The following is a 17,603-nucleotide window of genomic DNA, read 5'->3' as shown; positions in this document are numbered from 1 at the left end:
CGATTTCCTTTTTCTTTCTAAAAAAAGAAACAAAAGTCAGGCCAATTGTCTGGACGGATCTCATACTCGACCAGCGGTAGGGAAAGACCCCCCCCTCTCCCCGGCGAGCCTGTCGCACGAGGCCCGCTGCCTGCGCTGCAGAGGGAGCTGCTCGTGCGAATAAACCCGCGCTCTTTACCTTTCATCAGCGTTACCGTTAGGGGCAACGACGATGTCGGTGACGGATTTGTTCAGTGTTATCCAGAGCTCTCTCACCGCGGACCAGGATGTGAGGGAGGTGAGTTTCCATAGCAACCGAGGAGGGGGCAGACAAAGCCACCCAGCAGCTGATTGGGAAACTCTAATTATGGGGTGGGTGAGCACAGCAAGTGGCCACAAGAGCGACCCTGGGGGTTGGGGGGGACGGGGACCAGGGAGAATAAACCTGGAAATCCCCCCCCCCCCAGTTCTTAAAGGGCTGGACCGGGGCGATGGATGCAGGAAGGCAGTGCACCACCAGCATAGAAGTGTTGGCCAACTAATGGCTAGGGTATGAACATAGACCAAACAGTGCAGAAAGAGGCCATTCGGCCCATCGACTGCACCGACCCACTTAAGCTCTCACTTCCACCCTATCCCCGTAACCCAATAACCCCCTCCCTAAACCTTTTGGTCACTAAGGGCAATTTATCATGGCCAATCTACCTAACCTTGCATGTCTTTGGGAGGAACCCGGAGGAAACCCACGCAGACACGGGGAGAACGTGCAGACTCCGCACAGACAGTGACCCAGTGGGCAATCGAACCTGGGACCCTGGCACTGTGAAGCCACAATGCTATCCACTTACCGTGCTGCCCTAATGGGGGCAAGTCATATGATGAAACCTCCAGGAGTACATTTAATAAATACATTTAATTCACCAGTTATGTTCTATTTAAAAAAAAAAAATGGAGTTAGCAACCCTCTTGTGTGCTCAAACCCCTGGAATGATTCAAAACCATGAGGGGTCTGCACAGTAGATGGGGAGAAACTGTTCCCAGAGGACTGGAGAATAGCTAATGCGGTACTGCTGTTTAAGAAAGGTAGTAGGGATAATCCAGGAAACTATAGGCTGGTGAGCCTCACGTTGGTAGTTGGTAAATTATTGGAGCGAATTCGCAGGGACAGGATTTATACCTTTTTGGAAACAAATGGACTCCTAAGTGATAGACAGCATGGTTTTGTGAAGGAGCCTTACTAACTTGATCAAGTTTTTTGAGGAGGTAACAAAGATGATTGATGAGGGGAGGGCAGCGGATGTTGTTTACATGGACTTCAGTAAAGCCTTTGGCAAGGTGCCTCGTGGCAGACTGGTACAAAAGGTGGATCAGAGGTGAGGTGGTAAGATGGATACAGAACTGGCTCGGTCACAGAAGGCAAAGGGTAGCAGCAGAAGGATGTTTTTCTGAATGGAAGGTTGTGACTAGTGGTGTTCTGTGTTACGGTCTCTGTTGTTTGTAGTATACATAAACGATTTGGAGGAAAATGTAGTTGGACTGATTAGTAAGTTCACGGATGACACCAAGGTTGGTGGAGTGGCAGGTAATGTTGAGGATTGTCGGAGGATACAGCAGGAACTGATAGGTTGGAGACATGGGCAGAGAAATAGGAAATGGAGTTTGACCCGGACAAATATGTCCCCGAACAGGCGACAGAATGTGGCAATTAGGGGCTTTTCACAGTAACTTCATTTGAAGCCGACTTGTGACAATAAGGGATTTTCATTTCAATATGAGGTAATGCAATTGGTAGGTCTAACATAGAGGGGAAATATACCGCAAATGGCGAAATTCTTAGGAATATAGAAAGTCAGATAATCTGGGCGTGCAGCTCCACAGATCTTTGAAAGTGTCAACCCAAGTGGACAAGGTACTCGAGAAAGCATACGAATGCTTGCCTTCATTGGATGGGGCATCTAGTATAAAAACTGGAAAGTCATGCTACAGTTGTATAGAACCTTGGTATGGCCGCACTTGGAATATTGCACATAATTCTGGTCGCCACTACCAGAAGGATGTGGATCATAGAATTTACAATGCAGAAGGAGGCCATTCGGCCCATCGCGTCTGCACCGGCTCTTTGAAAGAGCACCCTACCCAATCCCACACCTCCACCCTATCCCCATAACCCAGTAACCCGACCCAACACAGGGCAATTTCCGGCACTAAGGGCAATTTAGCATAACCAATCCACCTAACCTGCACATCTTTGGACTGTGGGAGGAAACCGGAGCACCCGGAGGAAACCCACGCACACACTGGGAGAACGTACAGACTCCACACAGACAGTGAACCAAGCCGGGAATTGAACCCGGGACCCTGGAGCTGTGAAGCAATTGTGCTACCACCATGCTACCATGCTGCCCCTAAAAAGAAAGGAGGCTTTGGATGGGGAGCAGAGGAGGTGCACCAACATATTGCCTGGTCTGTTGGGTGTTCGCTATGCGGAGAGGCTGAATAGACTCGGACTGTTTTCTTTAGAATGACAGAGATTGAAAGGCGACCTGGTTGATTGAGTGATTGATTTGATTTATTGTCACATGTACCGAAGTGCAGTGAAAAGTATTTTTCTGCGCGAAGGAACGTACACAGTACGTACATAGTAGACACACGAGTAATCAACAGGGAACGTTGACAAATGGTACATCGACAAAACAGTGGTTACAGTGCGGAACAAGGGGCCAAACAAAGCAAATACATGAGCAAGAGCAGCATAGGGCATTGTGAATAGTGTTCTTACAGAGAACAGATCAGTCCGAGGGGGAGTCGTTGAGGCGTCTTGTAGCTGTGGGGAAGCTGCTCCTATGTCTGGATGTGCGAGTCTTCAGACTTCTGTACCTTCTGCCTGATGGAAGGGTCTGGAAGAAGGCAATGCCTGGGTGGGAGGGGTCTCTGATAATGCTGTCTGCCCTTCCTGAGGCAGCGTGAGCTGTATAAGTAATCAATGTGGGGGTGGCAAGCTTGTGTGATGCGTTGGGCTGAGTTCACCACAGTGCAGTTTCTTGCGATCTCGGACTGAGCAGTTGCCATACCAGGCTGTGATGCAGCTGGATAGGATGCTCTCTATCGCGCACCTGTAGAAGGTCTGATCAAGATCTACAAGATTCTGAGGGGCATGGATAGAGTGGATGGGCAGGTACTCTTCCCCAGGGTGGAGGGGTCAGTCACCAGGGGGCATAGGTTTAAGGTCCGTAGGGCAAAGTTTAGAGGAGATGTGCGAGGCAGGTCTTTTACCCAGAGGGCGGTGAGTGCCTGGAACCTGTTGCAAGGGGGGGTTGTGGAAGCAGATACATTAACGATGTTCAAAAGGCATCTTGACAAATGCATGGATAGGATGGGTATAGAGGGATACGGCACAAGGAAGTGCTGAGGGTTTTGGCCAAGGTTGGTATGACCGGCACAGGCTTGGAAGGCCGAAGGGCCTGTATTCTTTGGTGAAAGGATTGAGAACCAGAGGACACCGATTTAAGGTAAGGTAATTGGCAATAGGACCCTACACCTATTCCTAATGTTGTGGGAAATCCAACCATCCAGAGAAGGCGATAAGGATGATTGCTGCATTTAGGAAAGCATGCACCTATATGGTGACTCCTGTCCACAGGATATTTCAATAACACTTTCAAAACACCCACAAGATTGTTGCTGACTAAATAGTGGATTCTGTGGTCTTCCTCCCTTTGATTCGCTGCACTGCTATACTTACCCCATTCTCTCATTTCTCTTGGTGTTTATAGGAAATCAGAAAAGTTGTTCAAGGCCTCGAACAGACAGCACGTGAGATTCTTACCCTGCTGCAGACTGTTCATCAGACATCCGGCTTGAAGGACGGTAAGCATGGGGAAAACATTTGCAGGACTAAGGGAAAAGAGCAAGAAGGGGTGGAAGTAAATGGATAGTTCGACCAAAGAACAAACACGGGTACGATGGGCCAAATGGTCACCGCTGTACATCTGTCCGAGAAGAGGAAATTGATAATGTGGTAAATTTTTCTCGCTGTTTTTATTTTCATTTTGTTTCCTCATTAATTTCTGCTTTTCCTCTCCTATTTTCTTCTCTGTATCCATTTCTTCGTCTCCTTGAAACAAATAAATAATTGGGCTGGGGAGTGGGACCAGGTGCATTATACGTTTAGCAAGTGGGATGTAGCCAGTGGCCTTGCTGTTCTCTTCTGTGCCCTCCGCCCAACAGATCTTTTCAGCAGCTTTGTGAGACCGCATTCTCACTATTGAATCACAAAGTTCCAGCTTCAAGTCCCCCTGCAGGGCTTGAGCACAAAAACCGAGGCTGGTACTGCAGGAGGGTACTAGGGATTGCAACATTGTCAGAGGTGCCATCTTTCCAATGAGACGTTAAACCAATGCCTTGTCTGCCAGCACTGGTGGATGTAAAAGATTCCATGATATTTTGAACGAGAGCATGGGAGTTTCCCCCGGTGTCCTGGTCAAAGATTTATCCCTCAATCAATGTCACACAAAAAGTCAGATTATCTGATTAGTTATCTCTCTGCTAATTGAGGGGGTTTGCTGTGTGCAAATTGGCTGCTACATTTTCTCCATTAACAGCAGCCACTCCACTTCAAAAATATTTCATTGGCTCGTTTCGATATGTTGGATGATGGTGTAAAATGGTATGGACAATTCGTTTTGGTCGGTATTTAGGGCAGCACGGTAGCCAGTGGTTAGCACAGTTGCTTCACAGCTCCAGGGTCCCAGGTTCGATTCCTGGCTTGGGTCACTGTCTGTGCGGAGTCTGCATGTTCTCCCCGTGTCTGCGTGGGTTTCCTCCGGGTGCTCCGGTTTCCTCCCACAGTCCAAAGATGTGCAGGTTGAGTTGGATTGGCCATGACAAATTGCCCTTCGTGTCCAAAAAGGTTAAGTGGAGTTATGGTGATCAATGTGGGCTTAAATGGGGTGCTCTTTCCAAGGGCCGGTGCAGAGCCGATGGGCCGAATGGCCTACTTCTGCACTGTAAGTTGGTTGATTCCCGCTGCTGCCCACTGAGGCATCTCAGATGTGAGCCTGGATGACTTCTCTCCCTCCACCTCCGGTCCTAGACCACTGGTCACCTATCGAAAAAGGAAAGTTCTGGGGAACAACTCAGAAGGTCTGACAGAATCCGTGGAGAGTTAATGTTTCAAGTCAGAACTCCAAAACCTGTGTTTTCTGAAGAAGTCAGGTTGGACTCGAAACATTAACTCTGTCTGTCTCTCTCCACAGATTCTGTCAAACCTGCTGAGTCTTTCCAGCACTGTCTCTCTTTATTTTGGGTGTCCTGCATCTACAATATGTGAATGGTGGAATGCAGACAGTAGTCCTTGCTTCTGTAAAACTCCCAGCAGATTTTGGAAGAGAGGAGGTTTTATACACTCCAAACACACTTGATAATCAAAATCAATCATGATCTTTTTGGTTTAGTGTTAATTATTTGAGGTATCGAGGGTTTTATTTTTCATTGAAGTGGTGATGAACTTTTTTTAGGGGCTGGTTTAGCACAGTGGGTTAGACAGCTGGCTTGTAATGCAGAACAATGCCAGCAGCGCGGGTTCAATTCCCGTACCAGCCTCCCCGAACAGGCGCCGGAATGTGGCGACTAGGGGCTTTTCACAGTAACTTCATTGAAGCCTACATGTGACAAGCGATTATTATTATTCTATTATTATTATTATAAGTGCCTGGCGCTGCCCTGGATTATTTCAGTTAAGGACGGCCGTTCAGTTGACCTTGCTTTTTAGTTGCTTTTATTTGCGTCCTCCTCAATGCTGGCAGTTCCTCCAGCTGATCATTGGGAAGGTTGAAGCCATCAGCATCCATTGGTATGCAAACCCCAAACCCTTGTCAATGATTCCTCCGGTCACTGCCTTGCTTGTACTAGATTGTCTACAAGCTTGGTATCAAAAAATGTACAGGTTAGATTGATTGGCCATGGCAAATTGCCCCTTCGTGTCCAGACGGTTAGGTGGGGTTACGGGGAGAGAGTGGAGGCTTGGGCTTAAGTAGGTTGTTCTTTCCCAGGGCTGGTGCAGACTCGATGGGCCGAATGGCCTCCTTCTGCACTGTAGGGATTCCATGATCATTCTATTTCAACTCTCTATGACAAAGCCTGCCTACTTGTGCCTCAATAACATCACCTGTCTCCACACCCCTTTCTCAACTTGCCTGCTGCTGAAGCCATCAACCATTGTCACCTTCGACCTCTTGTTACCCCCGTATCAACCATGCCAGCCACTGATCCTCTTAGCTTTCTCTTTCATGGGATGTGGGCGGCACTGCAATGCCTGCATTTTTTGTCCACCGCTGATTGTCCTTGAACTGAGTGGCTTGTAGGCCATTTCAGAGGGGCATTTAAGAGACAACCACATAATAATAATAATAATAAGAAGAATCTTTTATTGTCACAAGTATGAATTTACTGTGAAAAGCCCCTAGTCGCCGCCACATTGCCGTGAGTCTGGAGTCACCAGTCAGCCAGACCAGGTAAGGATGGCAGATTTCCTTCCCTAAAGTGGCATTAGTGAACCAGATTTAAAAAAAAAATAAACCTCTAAGTCCATGCTACTCCAAATTAAATAGCTCTAACTGATTAAAGTACAGTTTGAACCCATGTCCCCAGAACAATTACCTGGGCCTTTGGATTATCCGTTCCATGATCTCGCCACTTGTCACCACCTCTGCCAGTCAAAAGGTTTGCTGCCTGTGTTCTGTACCACACTTGAGTCCCCTGCCCTATCTGACCAACATTGGCTTCTGCTTTCCTAAGCCTCAAATAAAGATACTCGTTTTGAAATCATTGCTGCTCCCTAACAACCCCCACTCCCAGTCCGCCCCCTCCCCAATCTCTCCCTCTGATGCGCTATGCATGCTCAAGCTCTGCCATAACGTTGGTGGGCATGCTTTTTGCAGGCCAGGTCGCCAACTTCTGAAAACCCCATTCCTAAGCCCCCCTGCATCTTGGCTTCCACCGCTTCTGTGAGACTCTCTCTTTGACAACCCTTTTCTAACATCTTCTTTAGCTTGGTGTTCTTGGCTTTTTTGCCTTATGCCTGTGAGACGTACCTTTGGGGCACTTTCCTATGGTAAAGTCTCTGGATAAATACATGTTATCATTGTTTGTATAGGGAGGTTTTGTGGTGCAGTGAGTACATAGGAACATAGGAATTTGGAGCAGAAGACGGCAATTCAGCCCTTCGAGCCTGCTCCACCATTCAATCAGATCATGGCTATCTCTTCCTGGTCTCAAATCCACCTCCCTACCTATTCCCCATATCCCGTTATTTAATCTGAAATATATCTATCTCCTTCTTGAAACTATCTAATGACTCAGACTCCACCGCACTGAGGGGCAGCGGATTCCACACATTCACTACTCTCTGCGAAAAGTAGTTCCTCCTCATCTCAGTTCTAAATCTATGGCCTCAAAACCTACACCTGTGACTTCTTGTTATAGTAACATCCCTCTCTCTGAGCCAGAAGCTCCGAGTTCAAATCCCATTCCAGGACTTAATGACCAAGGAAGATGCGTTCACAACGCAGTTGAACAGGTTGAGTGTCAATCTGCCAAATCCTTCCCAACATGTGAGAAACTCCTGGTCAGCCATGTTTGATGTGGAGTGGCACCCCTCAAGCTATGAGCCTCTGGTGACAGACTAGCGACCTGGTCCAGGAATTACTAGCTATGGAAACAGTCGAACGTCTGCCTTGGTGCACCGCTGGGTGTGGGAAGAGAAACAATAACAACAGTTGTTCTGTCTCTGCATTCACAACTAGTTCAGCTTTACCATCAAACTGACCTGCGACTTGATGCTATTCCCATCTCCTTTTATTGCTCTGTAGAAAAAAAAAGAGGGCAAGAATATATTACTAGGGGGGCAGATTATCCCAGCTCCAAATCCAGAAACAATGGAATCAGTTTATCGATCCCATAAGTTTTCCTCCTTTTCTCTTCCCGTGGGGAAGTGCGAGGACCCCAATTGCCAACACTCCGCAACTCAATGTGCAGGAAATGCACAGAACCACTTCCAATCCCACTGTGTTGTTACTCTCTCGAAAGCCACCCATGGCTATGGTTGTGGCACTTGACCAAAAGTTAGTGTGCAACGCAAAGAAAGAAATAACAGCTCCTTTCACAACCTCAAGACTCCCAAAAGCCCTTTGACAGCCGCTGTAATACACCTTGAAGCTTAGTCACTTTGGTGACTCCCAAAAGCCCTTTGACAGCCGCTGTAATACACCTTGAAGCTTAGTCCCTTTGGTAATGTTGGAAAAACAGCAGCCAATTTGCACACAGGACGTTCCCACAATCTGCTTTTGTGATTTTGATTGAAGCATACATATTGGCTCAGGACACCAGGTGGTGATGAACTTTACGGTTTTACATGTTGTGTGGCCCTCTCAGTCCAAGTCATTGATTGTTTCTCCTTTTGTATATGTTAGTGCCAAATAAGTGTCAGAAAGCACGGGAACATTTTAATGCTGTGAAGATACATCTAGAGGAACTGAAGACCAAGTTCCCGCCAGACCAGTACTACAGGTTAGTGAGAATAATACAAGTGCAGGAAATGGAAATAGAGGGAGAATAGACTAGGTGTGGGCAGTACTCATTTCCCCAAGGATTATGAGACTCTGGAATGCTTTGCCAGCTTGATAGGTTGGATGTTGACTTCCTGTAACCTTTGACAGGGACAGAAGCATGTCATATAGAAGGCGGACAGTGCATGGTCTATGATCTCCTGGATTCGTTTCAATTAACTGAAGGTTTCAGAGAGGGATTTTCCAGGGTCCAGTCGTAATACTGCAGCAATCGGGCGTGTTGTAGGCTTGATGGACCAAAGCTTATCTGACACTGAATTTTGTTTTGCAGGTTTAATGAGCATTGGAGGTTTGTGTTGCAACGCCTCATCTTCCTGGCAGCGTTCGTGGTGTATCTGGAGACGGAAACCCTGGTGACTCGGGAAGCCGTTGCAGGAATACTCGGAAGTGTGTCACGCTGCTGTTCCCTCACTTCTATTGATGCTTTTGTTAAGTGGCTGTAGCTGCGAGACGGCTCTGCTACTTAAAGCAAAGATCTGGATAGAGCCCCCACTCCTGCCTTTTATGTGTGGGTGTGATGCACACTGTGCCACCAAGCTGTAAGGTGTGGGTGTCCCTGTGGCTATTCCTGATCTGGTCACTGCTCTCAGGAAGGGAAACTAAGCCTGTTCCTGAATGAATGTGTTCATCACCCATGTTCCAGCTCCCTATTTTGCCCCATTCTGATGTTGGTGTTATTTTGTTGTGTTTCAGATTGCACTAATTTCTTTCTAAATATATTCAATTACAAACATATTCAAAGGTACGAAAACATAAATAAATCAACAAACATTCTCCACACCTCACAGTTTGTGCAAGATTTTCCCCATAATCACCCCACCCCAAGCGACGAACAATTCCTCAGACATGGTCATGAACAGTCCCCATCGTGCGTCAAAGAATTGATCCCCTCAATTCAAACTTAATCTTTTCCAATCGGAGGAAGTCGTACAGGTCCCCCAGCCAGGCCGGCACACTCGGTGGCATTGTCGACCGACGTTCCAACAGAATCCTTTGCCGGGCAACAGGAGAGGCAAAGGCCACAACGTCGGTCTTCCTCCCTCCCCTCCATCTGCTTCGGCATTTCCGATACCCCAAAAATCGCCATCATAGAGTCCGGCCCGACCTCTACCTCCATAACCTTCGATAATGTCCCAAACACCCACTGCCAGTATCGCTCCAACTTCTCACAGGCCCAGAACATATGCGTGTGATTTGCTGGTCCTCGCCCATACTTCTCGCACCTGTCCGCCACCCTCTGGAAGAACCCACTCATCCTCGCCCGAGTCATATGCACCCCCCCGCACCATCTCCCATTTCTCCTAATCCTCACCACCTGTGCTCCTCCCCGCTCACCCAGCCGCCCATTTATATCCCCAATCTTGCCCTCTCCTTCCACATCCGAGAGCAGTAATCGCTCCAATAAGGTATACTCTGGCAGTTTGGGAGAACCCCTTCATTCTGTGCAAAGTCTTTCATTTGCATATACCTCTAATCGCTTCCCTTCGGAAGCTCCACCCTCTCCCGCAGCGCGGTAGCACAAGTGGATAGCACTGTGGCTTCACAACGCCACGGTCCCAGGTTCGATTCCCCGCTGGGTCACTGTCTGTGCGGAGTCTGCACGTTCTCCCTGTGTCTGCGTGGGTGGATTGGCCATGATAAATTGCAAGACATTAGCAAGGCCACACTTGGAATACTGTGTACAGTTCTGGGCACCCTATTATAGAAAGGATATCATTAAACTTTATCATAGAATTTACAGTGCAGAAGGAGGCCATTCGGCCCATCGAGTCTGCACCGGCTCTTGGAAAGAGCACCCTACCCAAGGTCAACACCTCCACCCTATCCCCATAACCCAGTAACCCCACCCAACACTAAGGGCAATTTTGGACACTAAGGGCAATTTATCATGGCCAGTTCACCTAACCTGCACATCTTTGGACTGTGGGAGGAAACCGGAGCACCCGGAGGAAACCCACGCGCACACTGGGAGGATGTGCAGACTCCGCACAGACAGTGACCCAAGCCGGAATTGAACCTGGTACCCTGGAGCTGTGAAGCAATTGTGCTAACCACAATGCTACCGTGCTGCCCTTGAAAGAGTGCAGAAAAGATTTACTAGGAAGCTACCAGGACTTGATGGTTTGAGTTATAAGGAGACGCTGGATAGACTGGGGCTTTTTTTTACTTGGAGCTTAGGGGTGATCTTGTATACAACAATGAGGGGCATAGATAAGGTAGATAGTCAACATCTTTTCTCAAACGTAAGGAAGTCTAAACTAGAGAGCATAGGTTTAAGGTGAGAGGGGAGAGATGCAAAAGGGTCCAGAGGGACAATTTGTTCACACACGTGGTGGTCACACGAGTGTCTGGAGAGAGCTGCCAGGGGCAGTAGTCGAGGCGGGTACAATTTTGTCTTTTTTAAAAAATGTATTTTATTACAAACATGTATCAAAAACAGATTACAGTGAACAAACACCCCAGGAAACATGCTTCCATGCAATACAATTTTGTCTTTTCAAAAAACATTTAGACAGTTATATGGGAAAGCTGGGTATGGAGGGATATGGGCCAAATGCGGGCAATTGGGATCAGTTTAGTGGTAAAAGCTGGGTGGCCAAGTTGGGACGATGGGCCTGTTTTCTTGCTGTAAACCTCTATGACTCCATGCCAGTCATAGTTCCCCCCATGTGTCCCCCCCCCCCCCCGTCTGCGTGGGTTTCCTCCTGGTGCTCCGGTTTCCTCCCACAGCCCAAAGACATGCAGGTTAGGTGGATTGGCCATGATAAGTTGCTCTTAGTGACCAAAAAGGTTAGGAGGGGTTATTGGGTTACGGGGATAGGGTGGAAATGAGGGCGTAAGTGGGTCGGTACTGACTCGATGGGCCGAATGGCCTCCTTCTGCACTATATGTTCTATGTTCTTCCAGACTGGCAAACCTCTCCTCCAGATATCCCTCACCCTCACCAGCCCCACCTCTCCTCTAGCTTAAACCCAGGGTTCCCATAGAGTGGTGTTAGCACTAACATCCACCCCCCCCCCCCCCAATCCTATTGTGTCCCCTCAACTGGTTCCACACCCGAATCGTGGACTGTACCACCGGGCTCTCCGTGTATCTCCTCGGTGCCAGCGGAAGCACTGCTGTCACCACGGCCTTCAGGCTGGACCCCCTACAGGACTCCTGACCCATTCTAACCCCTCTCCTTCCTACCACCACCTCACCATCTTCACATTCGGCCCCCCCCCCCCCCCCCCCCCAATAGTAGTGCAGAAGATTTGGTAACGCCAACCCCACTTTCTGCCTCTATAGCAGGGCCCTCTTCAGCCGAGGTACCTTCCCCAAACTCCAAAATCGCTACATGAAATGAAATGAAAATCGCTTATTGTCACAAGTAGGCTTCAAATGAAGTTACTGTGAAAAGCCCCTAGTCACCACATTCCGGCGCCTGTTCGGTGAGGCTGTTACAGGAATTGAACCGTGCTGCTGGCCTGCCTTGGTCTGCTTTCAAAGCCAGCGACTTAGCCCTGTGCTACATCCAGTTTCCGGAAAATGTCCTTCGGAATGAAGATCGAGAGGGTCTGGATACAAATAGGAACCTTGGCAGAACGTTCATTTTCACCACCTGGACCATCCCTGCCAGTGTCAGGTGTAACGTATCCCATCTCCTAGAGTCCTCTCTAACCTCCTCCACCAACATTGCCAGGTTCCACCTGTGCATCGTCACCCACACCCCCGTCACCAGAACCTCCAAATGCCTAAACCTGTCCCTGACAACTCTAAATGGCAACACCCCCAGGTTAGTTCCCGACCCACCAAATTCATCAGAAACCCCTCACTCTGACATTCAGCTTATAGCCCGAGAAGGCCCCAAACCACCTCTCTAGTATGTTCATAATCCTCCCCATACTCTCAAATGGGTCCGATACGAAGAGCAGCAGGTCCTCTGCATACAGCAACACCCGGTATTCCCTACTCCCCCAAATGATCCCCTGCCAATATTCTGACCCCATAAGGGCCATTGCCAGCACGAACAGCAGTGGCGACAGCGGACAACCCTGCCTCGTTCCCCTATGCAACCCATAGCTCCATGAACTCAGCTCATTTGTCCGTACACTATCCACAGGGGCCACGTACAGCTGACATGCCCACGCCACAAACCTCGGCCCAAACCTTCCCAAAACCTCAAACAGGTACCGCCACTCCGCCCGGTTGAAAGTCTTCCCCGCGTCCATAGCGACCACTAGCTGCAGTAACCATCCCTTTGGGGTCATGATCACATTTTATAACCATCTAATGTTACTGGAAAGTTGCCTGACCACCCACAGAACGCACCCTTCCATCCTCCCCACCACTAACTTAACCAACACTTTCACATGTGTGTTTAGCAATGATATGTGCCTGTATAACCCACACTCCAACGGGTCCTTCCCCTTCTCCGGGATTAGCGTGATTGACGCCTGGATCAATGTCTCCAGCGACTGCCCCTTCTCCAGCACTTCGCTAAACATCCCCAGTAAATGTGGTGCCAACTCCGTTGCGAACTCGGCCGGCTGACTGTCCGACCCCGGGGCCTTCCCGGACCATCCCTTTTATGCTTTCTATCAACTCTCTCAGCCCTAGCCTCCTAAGGACTGACCTGATTAATACTACACCCCTGTATGCTTCACCCGATGCCGGTGTCTATATATTTACATTGTGTACCTTGTGTTGCCCTATTATGTATTTTATTTTATTTTCAATGAGCTGTTTGCAGAAAAATACTTTTCACTGTACCTCGGTAAACGTGATTATAAACAAACAACAACAACTTGGGCAAGCCAACGATACACAGTTTCTGCCTTCTGGATCTGTTCCCCTCCTCTACCTTTGCCCTTAGTGACTGGGAAAGGTCCTCGAGAAGCCCCACCTCTGCCTCCAGTGCCACCACCCGATCACTGTGGTCGGACATCACCTTCTCCATCTCCTGGATCTGCGAGCCCTGTGCCTCCAGGCACTTCTCGACTCTCCCCGTCAAGCCTTTCAAGGGGGCTGGCGCTTCCTCGATGGCCTTCGACCGATCTGCCTGCATCTCGCTGCAGGTGGAACTCCTCTCTAATAAATGCACAGTCCGGCTCTCACGGCAGTACAGGAGTACGGTGGTGATAACTGCTCCGTACACCGGGACTTTCACTGACCTGCGGAAGTCTTTGTTGTCGAACACTTGCTGCTGCAGCTTGGAAAAGGCTGACTTGGAGCAGCTGATCCAGTTCTGGATCTCCTCATCCATGGTGGCCTTTTGAGAGAGGCGGCTGCCAGGGAAGGGGAAGTGTTCAACATTTCCCGAGTCTCTCCTTCAACATTTATGGGAGGTGGAATGTTTGGTTGATCAGGTCTGGGCTGATGTGAGTTTTGTTTTGGCAACATTCAAGGAGAGACTGAGTCTCTTGTACGCAGAATGGAAGAGTGGCCTCTCTGGCTGGGCCAGCATTTATTGCCGTTGAGAAGTTGGGTGATGAGCTGCCTTGAACCGCCGCAATCCAGTGGTGTAGGTACATCCACTGTGCTATTTGGGGGGGAATTCCAGGAGTTGGCCCAGGGAAGGAACGGGGATATATTTCCAAGTAAGGGTTGTGTGGACTGGAGAGAAACATGCTGATGTTGGGGTTCCCATGCGTCTGTTGCCCTTGAACTTCTGGATTGCAGTGGATGCTTTGTCCTTGATGGTGTTGAGCTTCTTGAGTGTTGTTGGAGCTGCACTCATCCAGGCCAGCAGTGAGCATTCCATCACACTCCTGACTTTTGCCTAGTAGGTGGTGGGACAGGCCTTTGGGGAGTCGGGGTGAATTACTCACCACAGAATTCCTGGTCTCTGAACTGCTCTTGTAGCCAAATTCTCCTTCGAGCACCAAAGTTAAGGGGAGATTTATATCAGCACATTTAAAATCAAGAAGGATTTTAATAATAATCGCTTATTGTCACAGGTAGGCTTCAATGAAGTTACTGTGAAAAGCCCCTAGTCGCCACATTCCGGCGCCTGTTCGGGGAGTCCGGTGCGGGAATTGAACCCGCGCTGCTGGCCTTGTTCTGCATTACAAGCCAGCTGTTTAGCCCACTGTGGTGGAAGAAATAAAGAAAAATGACCAGTTGCCGGAGTCACAGATTTGAAGTGATCAGCGGGGGAAAACACAGATTTTTTTTTTACACAGTGAATGCCCTGTTTACAAGTATTGGGGAAGCAGATTTAAAAGGGATAAATTCTTTTTGGGGAAAAATGTGGGAAAGGCCAGGTGAATGGGATTAATTGGATAACTCTTTCAAAGAACCAACATATGATCAATGTGCTGATGGCCTCCTCATATGTGGCCTCCTCATATGCTGTACCATTCTGTGCATTGCACATTATTTACCAACCTGGGCTGTTTTAATTGACTGAAGGTGCACTTGCCACAACTAATTCTAACATTGTTTTTGTGGCTGGATTGCAGTTACTGTGTACCGAGACAAAGGCTTTCATCTGGATATCGAGGACTATCTTTCGGGACTGCTGATCCTAGCGAATGAACTGGTAAGACACCGGGACGATTGATGGAATGCCATCCAAAGGCAGGCGGGCCAGTGGAGCAAGTGACTGCGCTGCTGGTGAGATTAGATGGTTAGACAACCCGCGGAGGGTCACTTACCTTGTACTGCAATCGGATTCTCCACAAGTGTTCTGTATGCCTACTGTCTAAACCGCTCAGTTAGACTAGAGCTTCCAACCTGCTGCTGGGCACTTAGTATTCTGTAACTTAATCATTTTAAGCTACCAATTGAGCTCCAGTCCATAACTCCATAATTTTCACCCAAAATAAGTACTGGTGATGAACATTCATTTAATATGCTAATGAATTGGTTAGATTGGTGTGTAATTTGTGATGAAGGAATCAATCATAAGAAAATGGTCAGATATTCACACAGATCCCGCGTTGATCTCTCATGAACTCATTCAAATTCGATTACAACAAATTCCATGAGGTCACTCTTCATTTTGATTGTTAAAATCTAAAACTCTTAGATATATGTTAGATAATATCACTGGGTGAAAGACGTTATTATTTCAGAGTTTGACTGCAGACTACCTGCGTTCTGGTGTCGACCATGTGTATCAGTTTAACACTCCTCCCTTTGCCTGTCGGGGTTTTTGGTGTGCAGGGTATAACACCTGGCGGTCCCAGGAAAATAGATTTGTTGAGTCGATTCCCGAACTCGAGGGTGCCTGTAAGTTTTGCAGCCTGCAAGAGTCTGTGTTTTGCATCTCTGTAGGATGCATGGGGCTACAGCCCCCTCTTTCGTTATCTGAGGGGCTCTCCTCTTTCATTTCTAGCTGTGCTTTGGTCCCACACTCCGGACCTTTTGGCCACGCACCGTGGAGAGGAGAAAACAGATTGGTAGCCTCCTCATGGGATTGCTCCTGATGGCCAACGCGGCCAGCAAGTGGTCAGGGAAGGTTTCTCAGCCTGACTACCTAGCCTTCTGTGTCTGTGTCTGCGCCCAGATTTCACTGATGAGAGGGAGAGCACACGGTGTCATAAGAAATAGAAGGAGAGTAGCCCATTTGGCCCCTCCAGCCTTCCTCGCCATACAATGAAATCATGGCTGATCGGATTCTGGCCTTAGCTCCACTTTCCTGCTTGTCCTTCATGACTGGGGTCTCCCTTCTGGTTAAAAACTCAACCTCAGCCTTGAATATATTCAATGACCTTGCCTTCACTGCTCTTCTGGAAAGAGAATGGCAAAGATTCGTAACCCTCTAAGAAAATAAATTGCTCCTCATCGCCTTCTGAAATGGAAGACTCCTTATTTTTAAATGTTGCCCCCTAGTTCTAGGTTCCCCGTGAGAGGAGATGTCCTCTCAGCGGCCACCCTGTCAAGACCCCTCAGAATCTTGAATGTTTTTTTATTCGTTCATGGATGTGAGCGCCGACTTCCGGTTGCGGCTATTAAGAGCTAAGTCGCACATTCGGCAGCTCCCGCTTGGAACGGACTTTTGGGCTCTTTTCAGGACCCCCAACGGCATTTATTCGACAGTGTATGGCTTGGACCAGGAGCGGGCGACTAAAAAAGTGGTGATGAAGCCAAAGAAAGTGCGAGGGAAGAAGAGCAAGATGGCGGCGGGCGGGACCAGGCAGCGTGGATGCAGTGGGCACAGGAGCAGCAGGAGGTTATCCAGCGCTGCTTCAGGGAGCTCAAAGTGGACCTGCTGGAGCCGATGAAGGCTTCTATTGATAAGCTGCTGGATACTCAGACGGCCCAGGGGGTGGCTATCCGCGAGGTCCGACAAAAGATGTCAGATAACGAAAACGAGATCTTGGGCCTGGCGGTAAAGGTGGAGGCGCACAAGGCGCTCCACAAGAAATGGCAGGAACGGTTCGAGGAGATGGAGAATCGGTCGAGGCGGGAGAATCGGTCGAGGCGGAAGAATCTGAGGATCCTGGGCCTCCGGAAGGGCTGGAGAGGTCGGACGTGGTGGCCTATGTGGTCACCATGTTAAACTCGCTGATGGGAACGGGGTCCTTCCAGGGGCCCCTGGAACTGGAAGGTGCCCATAGATTGCTGGCGAGGAGGCCCAAGGCTAACGAGCCGCCGCGGGCGGTGTTGGTGCGGTTTCATCGGTTCGCTGATCGGGAGTGCGTACCCAGGTGGGCCAAGAAAGAGAGGAGCAGCAGGTGTGAGAATGCGGAGGTTCGAATATATCAGGACTGGAGCGCGGAGGTGGCGAAGAAGAGGGCCGGGTACAACCGGGCGAAGGAGGTGCTGCACAGGAAGGGGGTGAAGTTTGGCATGCTGCAGCGGCAAGTCTGTGGATCACCTACAAGGACCGGCACCATTATTTTGAGTCCCCGGAGGCGGCGTGGGCCTTTGTTCAGGCCGAGAAGCTGATAAACTGAGGGTCGGGATGGGGGGTCGGGCGTGGGGATGGTCGGGGATTGGTGGTGTTGTGTTACATTTTGAGGGGGGTTCTTTATTCTTGTTTATTTTTGGTTCGGTGTGGGTGGGTTGGGC

The 17,603-nt window shown here is 49.0% G+C and overlaps 1 protein-coding gene across 3 annotated transcripts in view; it reads left to right on the top strand.

Moving 5' to 3' along the window:
- The first annotated feature begins 57 nt into the window (after nt 1-57).
- tsn (translin) overlaps nt 58-17,603 on the top strand; it is a 28,738-nt gene continuing 11,192 nt past the window's right edge. For all 3 annotated transcript variants that reach the window (XM_072469745.1, XM_072469752.1, XM_072469761.1), the window contains exons 1-5: nt 58-277; nt 3,753-3,846; nt 8,448-8,544; nt 8,875-8,990; nt 15,047-15,126. In XM_072469745.1, the coding sequence (XP_072325846.1) occupies nt 212-277; nt 3,753-3,846; nt 8,448-8,544; nt 8,875-8,990; nt 15,047-15,126 (453 nt within the window). In that variant the 5' untranslated portion in view covers nt 58-211. The remainder of the gene's footprint in view (nt 278-3,752; nt 3,847-8,447; nt 8,545-8,874; nt 8,991-15,046; nt 15,127-17,603) is intronic.

Source organism: Scyliorhinus torazame, chromosome 2 (assembly GCF_047496885.1).
Source record: "Scyliorhinus torazame isolate Kashiwa2021f chromosome 2, sScyTor2.1, whole genome shotgun sequence".
NCBI classification, from domain to species: Eukaryota; Metazoa; Chordata; class Chondrichthyes; order Carcharhiniformes; family Scyliorhinidae; genus Scyliorhinus; species Scyliorhinus torazame.
Note: the sequence above shows the minus strand (reverse complement) of the source record. Positions and strands in the feature narration are given on the sequence as shown.